The 8,358-nt window shown below is 40.9% G+C and overlaps 1 protein-coding gene across 1 annotated transcript; it reads left to right on the top strand.

Annotated features, from left to right (window-relative positions):
- The first annotated feature begins 473 nt into the window (after positions 1-473).
- Positions 474-3,925, top strand: HSPB3 (heat shock protein family B (small) member 3). Its single transcript, XM_062604287.1, has one exon. The coding sequence runs from the start codon at positions 3,093-3,095 to the stop codon at positions 3,540-3,542; it is 450 nt and encodes a 149-aa protein (XP_062460271.1). The 5' UTR covers positions 474-3,092; the 3' UTR covers positions 3,543-3,925.
- Positions 3,926-8,358: the final 4,433 nt, after the last annotated feature.

Raw genomic sequence — 8,358 nt, 5'->3', positions numbered from 1 at the left:
TCCAAAATGCTGACACAAAACCTTGCATTAGCTTGAAAATAACATGTCATTTAAAATCTTGCCGTTTTCTTCCTTTGATGTCTTTCCATGCAAGTATTTCACAGACCAGTAACGGTACCTGGTGCGAGCGCCCACCGAGCGAGGGTGCCTTGTGAGTGTGCCTTCTTTTGCAGCTGTTTTTTGATCTGACCACAAGATGGCGGTGTGACCCATTTATACTGCCCCGCGCTTCTCCCCGCCAGCCGGTACAAGGCGCCCGTGGATCCCGTTCCTTCCCTTTAAAACTCCGCTGGAGGCACTCAGACCGTAAGGACGTGCCACCAGCCGCAGGGCGCACGGACGGGCAAGGCCGCCGTAACTGACTGGCTCCCTTTCACCAAGTCTTGCAAAGAGCAGCTCGGCAGCGCTCCCCACGCCACGGAGCAGCACTGGGCAGGGCTTTCACATGCACAGCGGAACTGGGAAAGAAAACCCGAGGCACTGAGCTGGCAATTAAGGACATTGATCCGCTCCTGCCAGATCTGCTGTGAAGGTTTAAAACGGCCTCAATAATCAATAGTTATTAAAATGCATTGCTTGGCTCTTAAAGTTATTTGAAGCTGCATTAGGATCGGAAGTTCCTCAGTATTGCAGCGCCACCTCCATATTTAACTTGAAAGGCTGACAAAGTAGTCTAAAATATTCTAGTTTGCTGGGATGTTTGCATTTCAAGGGTGTTTTCTTTTTCCAGTTTACATATGCTCTGTGTTAGCAACAAAGAGGTAGGAAAGATTGTAGTAATTCCTGAGCCCATAGGTGGCAAAAAGAGAGAAAAGGGGACTGGGGCTGGGAGAGGGAGCAGGATGGAAGAGCAGGAAGAGGCTAAACAGCTTCATTACTAAAATATTTCTAACTCCTTGTCCTACACAGTAGAAAAGGATCCTTATAAACTTCTGTAGAGCTTTGCATATGACATGAATTTAAAGGGCATTCAAAGCATCTTTTGTGCTCATTAGACCAGACAGACAGTTCCAAGTATGCTTAACACAGACGTTTGAAAGACTAACACAACTGTTTCTGGAAATAGACATAGCTGTCCCACAGTGACCTGCACTGAGCTGGTGATTTCTGTTTTCATTTAAAGTGTAAGTTTAGGCAAGTTTATCTTTTTCCAGAGAAGGTGGGAATAATTAAAATAAAATTAAAAAACATAAAAGAATGTGGTATCCCTGCACAGAATGTTTATTAGTGAAGTACAAAACTGACGTAAAATAAGTCAGGCTATCATCACAGAATTCAGTAGGGACGCAATAATTTTCAGGTATCTCTAAAAGCGTAGTATCGCAACCAACCTGGCATACTGCTTCACTTCAGGGTTAAAGTTTCCTCACCAAATGAATCATTGATTAGCAAAACAGAAAACAGCTACTGAACAGATAATGGGCAATGCTCCAGGTTATTTTTAGCACTATTTTAGCAAGCCATACATTTAGAATTGCATTTTTTAATGATTTCTGGAGGACAGGAGAAGAGCCAATAGTTAAATAAAGTAGCATAGCTCTTCTTTCCCACAATATTCAATTAAATGGTTGGCCGTTAATGTAAGTCATGTTGAACCTTTGATCTACCTTTCAAAATTTCCTTACCTTGCCGTGCAGCTTTCATTAGTCTAAAATAAATTAGCAACCTTAGAACTTTAATGATAGGATTGGCTGGTAATTGTGCTCTGCTATTGACTTGATGCAGAAGTTCATTTCTCACAGCTATTGAAATTCAACTGCCTCTTCCTTTGTGAGTCCATTAGCAACCAAAGATCCCATATAAACTGATGTGCCCTTTTCATGGTAGTGGAAGATGTAAGAACAAGAGAGAGACGGAGCTCTGAACAACAATAGCCAAATAAGAAGGAATGAAAGTCTCTCATTTGATTGTTTCTAGCATTACTGCAACTGAGGGAAATAAAGAGTTCTCACCATCAATTGCCATAATGCATTCTGCTTTACATTACCAAGTCCAGCTAGAGGGCTTTTTAGCAAACATACTAAAATATGGGAATGCTTTTGTCTTTTCGTTGCACCTTCCTCTTAGGTCTCTTTAAACTAAACTCTTAACACTTGTAGGCATTATTTCCCCTGCGCTCCCAAGCTAGCAAGAAGATTACAACAGTGAGAGCCTTTTAGGTCACCAGTCCTGCTCCCCAGACACATACAGTAGGTAGGAACATCCATTCAAGCTGTTAAGCCTCAGAAGATGGAGGTTACTAAGGCAATGTGGTAGCAGTAAGGATTTTGAGTTGTCTTTACTATTCTGCTGGGGCAAATAGCTCTGCCCTCTCCTGGAAGCTGTGAAGCATGAGCTTTAGCTGTAGTTCCTCTGGACTCTTGATTGTGACTCTGTGTCCCGCTGGAGAAGGCTCTGCTGTGTTTTTAGGTCACTAAGATTGCAGACCCAGGCTTTCAGGCACCCCCAGATTGGGCAAGGATGGTTACAGTTCCCTCCTATTGCCAATAGTATGGTTAACCATGCTTGTATTTCACCTATGTACAACTTCTACAACAATGTCCAGTGCACTTGATAGATTTTATAGTTTGCCTAATCTGAAAGCTTCTCTGTTCCTACTGTCAAGCTAATTAAATCTCTTCCTGCAGTAACTTCCTATTTCGGTTAGAAGAAATACAGAGGTTGTATCTATTGCTATGTATCCCTTGGAAAAGTAGAATCATTATGCTTCCATTTAAATCAAAAAATCTTTCACATTATTTTTCTGTTCATTATTCTTAACAACAAACAGCATAATATTGCAATAATCGGAGGTTCATTAAAATTTTGCTTTCACTACTTATGCATGAGAGCTGTGCATGTGTTGAAGCCACTCAAGACCTCAGCACTATAAATAGTGCTCTATTGTTAGTGGATAAAAGATGAAACCAGTCTCCAGTCACTGGAGCACAGCATGCCCTATTAAATGTTAAGCTCTGCCTGTGCTAAAAGTGAAAGGCAACATGAACCTATAAACTAGTCTGCGGGTAAGGCATATGACTGGGAAGAGTTTGCTGTGACTCTACAGCTTCCCCAAAGCGACAGGATCAGCAACTTACCTTTCTGCCTCTGCGATGGCAGAAGCTGTTATAAGACACTGGGTGGAAACTCCTGTACGCTACCAAGAGCAGTTTGCTGTCCAAGAGCTGGAAGGACACAAACTGGACCACTCTTTATATGCTTTGCCAGGTCCTTCTACAGCTGCACGGAGCAACAGAAGGTGTACTGCAGAAAGTACAGCTGAGGCTGGGAAGAGTGGCCAGGAGGAGGAAAACACAGGCTTCCAGGTCTTGCTGGATGTTGTGCAGTTCCGCCCTGAAGATATCATTATTCAGACTTTTGAAGGCTGGCTCCTGATCAAGGCTCAGCATGGACCCAGGATGGATGAACATGGTTTCATATCCAGAAGCTTTACCAGACAATACAAGTTACCTGATGGAGTGGAGAACAAAGACTTGTCTGCACTATTCTGCCATGATGGCATTCTGGTTGTTGAAATGAAGAACTCTGTGGGAAAGAATTAGAACCTTGCCCGTAGTTTATTGGTGAGATAAAACCATTCATAATATAACAAAATAATATAATTCGAGCAATGCTGTAGAGTGTAGTAAGCATGTGGCTGTATTTACGTTGCAGTAAAGGAAAATCTTTGTATGTGTTTTTCAGTATGCTGAGTTCATTGTTTGATGTGAAGTGTCAGACTGCTTGCCTCCAGTAACATATGTGTTGAAAAGCCAGGCTTTTTTAACAGCAGAGAATTTAAGCTCATCACAGCAGGAGAAAAATAAATCTACTTGATAACATATTGAAAATAAAACACATTTGTGAGCTCAGTAGGAGGAGCTGTATTTCTAAGGAATAAGCATTTGTCATACATAGTCGTAATCATTAAAGAAGAAATAGACAGAGTTTGAGTCTTACGGAAATTTAATCTATGTACCAAAAAATCTCTTTTCTAATTTTTGAGATTAATTTTTTCTTCCTTAGGGACTGGAAAAGCAGGCAAAATGAAGGATACTACCAGGAAAAAACCCAACTATTTCCACAGTTCAAGCTTGTATACAAAAAACCCGTGAGAGATTACTTTTTAGAAGTGTGTTGCATGTTTGAAACTAGAAGAAAAAAAGTTAATCACTGACTATATTTGTTTGAAAACACAGCAAGTAGAAATTATACTTTCTGTCAAAGACAGATAATTTGAAACAAAACATTCAAAGACATTTAGAAAATTGGCTTTATTTAACCTACTCTGCTATCTATTAGCAACTGAGGAAAAATGCAGTGTTTACAAATACTCAAAAGGATCAAATTCTTCCTTGTGAACCCCTGGTAATAAAAAGGCATTATTCTAGCACAGATGCCTTTATTCTTTTACATTTTAAGTAGTCATCTTGTTCAGATGAATATTTTATTCTTCCTGCTGCTTGACAGTTTAGACCAAAATCCCACACTTGGTCTTCAAAAGCAAATTTTTCTGGCTATGTCTAGTCCAACTCTACCCATATGAACATGGGCTCTATACGACTCATTTTAAGTGCAGAGGTTTCTTAATACAGGCACAGGTTTAATTTCTGTCCCAGTGTCTCTCATTTCATGAGAGTGATAGATACGAAAAGAAAAAATCCATGCACTGTATCAGCATCTGGTCTTCCCACCATTTAAAAAACATAATGCTGTAAGTAAGTTTGTAAATTCTCAAACATCTGAGAAGATCTGCAGCTGCAAGTTGAGCTGCGTCCTTTTATGTGTACTGCAGATGAGTATGACTGCTGTGCTATGAATAGTAAAGGAATGTGGAATGGAAAGTGCCAAGTTAAATACAGACTCTTTATCATAGCCATCTGCTCTTTGGACAAATCAAAAACATACTCAAATGAAACTGGATCCAAATACAATTTTAAGAATATGAGAAAAATCTTACGAAGAAAACCCGGGCTCTCACTAGCTGAAGCCAGAGGGTTCCTTTGGTTTAAAATGAAAGCCCTATGCTTGTACTTCTGCACATGTCCATCCATTAGAAAGACTTATATCTCGGTTGTTTAGACATGATGATACTTGAAGCAATTGATTTCAGGAAGGTGAGTAGTCCAATCTTGCATTTGATTCGTAATTAGTTCTAAAACTCATGAGAAATTTGTACAAGTAATGCAGAATAAGGTATGGATTGTAAATTTCCATCACATGCTATTATTTTATTTTTTTAATAGAGCAGAGATCAAGAACTTAATGTTTTCTAACAAACCAAACCAAATATACAACATGTGTCCATATATTCCCACTCAACCCAAATTTTTCCCTCTACTGCCTATGTTTAAGTTGTGTATTGGTTTAAGCTAATAAATGGTCACACTTGAAAATCAGACCTAGACTTTCAACACTTTTTGGTCAAGAAGCTTTGTCAGCCAGGAATGTGACAGAAGATGTAACACGGATTAAAAAAATAAATTCTAGATGCAAGTCTGGATTTAAACTTTACACACCAACTATATAAAAGCTCACAAGTTTAGGCCCCTGGTTGCCACATCACCTTATGGCACAGCTGTTGGGACAGAGCTCAGGATCATCAGTTAGTAATCTGCTTTGGTGATTTTTGTTTATGGAGAATTTTGTAAACTTGATCACTTAAAATTATAGCTAATTATAAAAATAATTCTAGCCATGACTGCACTGATGGTATTCATAGCCTAAAGATGAAAAAGCAGTTCTAAAAAAAAAAAACAACCATAACTGATTTAATTATTTCAAATTAGATCATGATTAAGCTACTGGAAACTTGGCAAGGAATTAGGCCAGACAGCCAAAATCATATCATCTGTTCTATATATGTTAATACCATGGATACACACAACCCTGCTTATGTACACAAGTATGCCTCACAAAATAGGATTGAGAATTTGGCATTTGGCTGTTCTGTGTGGTAGGTCTCTTCACTCACTGTACTTATTCAAGTTGCCAGTCAGAAACCACTGGAACACACTGACCCAGGTGGATTTTGCCTTCTCTTTTATCCAAAGCTTTGCCAATGCCTATGTCCATGCTCCTTGGGTGAATGGGAATTTGCCCTGGCCCAGGGACCACACTGGGCTACAGACCTTCCACTGGCTTCCTGTGTTTTAACACCAAGAACAATGCAGAGGAAAATGCTTCAAGTGCTTCTCTCCTCTGTTTAGTGGCAGTTTATTGAAAAGTTATCAAAGTACTTGTCAGAGTGTTTCCAAACTGTCTGGAAAGAGCTATTTTCACATGTTGTATATGGTGTTTTCCTTTTACAATCTGATTAGAACTGAATGTGCACGTCATGGAGAAAGATGCTAATATTGCTCATGAACAACAGAATGAGAAAATTATCTAGAGCAAAGGATTTTGGAACATCTACAGCTTAAGACAGGTTTAAGTCATGTTGGTCTGGTTAAATTAAGACACTCATGTTGGCTGCCTACAAAATCCTGGCCTAGAATAAGTGATAAATGCTGATGCAAGCCTTGCAGAGCAAGTATTACAGAGCCTTCTCAGGTCCCATCAGTGAAGGATTACCATTGTGATTCATCACACTGCTCCTCAAAATGGACAAAGACGATTTCATGCATGAACCTAAGCACTGTGAAAAATGCTTTCATAGATGTCTCAATATCAGCACTAGTCTCCAAAAGCAAGGTAATGAGCATATATTTACATGTGATCCTTGTGGGCAGAAAGCCCACAAATGCCTTGGACTTACTGCCTTTTTATAGTTCCTGCTGCATCCAGGGCATTTGAGATCTCTCTAAACAATCTGATGCTTGTGGTACAGTGAGCCAAGGCTGATACCCATGAGTCCTCAGTAACCATTCAGCTTCAGCCCTAAAGAAAAGAGGAAAGGAAACCCTTGCAGTATCGTGATGGCAACACTCCATCAAAGAGGGGTAGCTCTTGTGTTCCTTACTTTATTCATAGCCAGGAATCAAAATGTACTTTTTGTCTGAGCAACATTACAAGATTTGGCTTTCAGTGGGAGTATGAATATTTCTGAAAATATTGGTTGCACCTCCTCTCATCTGAAAGAGACACTGACCTCTGTCTTTTTGACTACCAGAGACAATGGCTGGCCCTTGTCCTCCAGTGGACAGCATCTCAATGACACTATACTGTGAATACAAGGGGTAAGTCTAAGGACTTAGACCGACAGGTAACATTGGAGATACCTGAGCTGGCTCCACTCGTGCCAACTCCGGAGCCAGAAATACTGTTCCTGTGTGCCAACTCATGTCCCCAAAACCTGGACTGTCCATTGCTGTGCTCAGGCTAAAAAATCAAAAATCATCTGTTATTAAAAATACTGCTACAGACGGAGGGACAGGAGAAACAGCTCAGGACTCCCTGTCCAGCTCAGTGCTAGCATGGGGGTCTTGGGTCTCTGAACCATGGTGGGCTGTAGCCTCACCACAAATACCATCAACCTCCTTTAAAAGTAACACTCTTTAGCCTCCTTTAAAAGTAACACTGATGCCAGCATTTTCAGGGGGAAGTATGTCTAGCAGTCACTTGCACAAGTAGAACTGATGCAAGCAGAGAATCATCTACAGTTCCCCTCATGCTCCTCAATGAGTTTACTCTGCTTTGGGCCACTGTCAACCCCACCAGGTCTGACAAAGCTGTTCTGCTGACAAAGCATGCTGCTCCCGAGCCCTGCAAGTTAATACAAAAGCAGCAGCCAGCAGGTCTGTGCATGGAGAGGAGACAGAAAAACAAGAACCAAGGTGGGTCTCAGAGCATAGCCAGAGGTGTTTCAGGTGAGGATGGCGAGCAGAAAAAACACTCCAACTGGTTCAGAATATATACACATATATATACTGTTGTGATTTAGCCCCAGATAGCAACTAAGCACCACCTAGCTGCTCACCCATGCCCCCTTGGTGGGATGGGGGAGAGAATAGGATGACTAAAAGTGAGAAAATTTGTGGGTTGAGATAAAGACAGTTTAATGGTAAAGCAAAAACAGAATGTGTAACAGTTATTTGGGAAGACAGATGCTATAACTCCATATGCTCCCCTTTCCTTCTTCTGCAGAAGAGAATGACATCATATGGTGTGGGATACCCCTTGGGTCAGTGGGGGTCAGCTCTCCTGGCTGTGTCCCCTCCCAGCTCCTCATGCACCCCCAGCCTGTTTGCTGGTGCGGTGGGATGAGGCCTTGACTCTGTAAGCACTGCTCAGTAGTTAATTAAAATGTCCTTGCATTATCAACACTGCTTCCTGCACAAATCCAAACCACAGCCCCACACCAGCTACTGGGATGAAAATTAGCTCTACTCCAGCCAAAACCAGCACATGTAATGTATAAAGATTTTTAGGCATAGTATT

Source organism: Pezoporus occidentalis, unplaced genomic scaffold, assembly GCF_034315485.1.
Source record: "Pezoporus occidentalis ecotype Australia unplaced genomic scaffold, CSIRO_AGI_Poc_V1 ctg85, whole genome shotgun sequence".
Lineage (NCBI taxonomy): Eukaryota > Metazoa > Chordata > Aves > Psittaciformes > Psittacidae > Pezoporus > Pezoporus occidentalis.
This window is presented reverse-complemented; position numbering and strand designations above follow the sequence as displayed.

Coding starts and splice junctions, on each gene's coding strand:
- HSPB3 (XM_062604287.1), top strand. CDS start 3,093: ATGGCAGAAGCTGTTATAAGACACTGGGTGGAAACTCCTGTACGCTAC.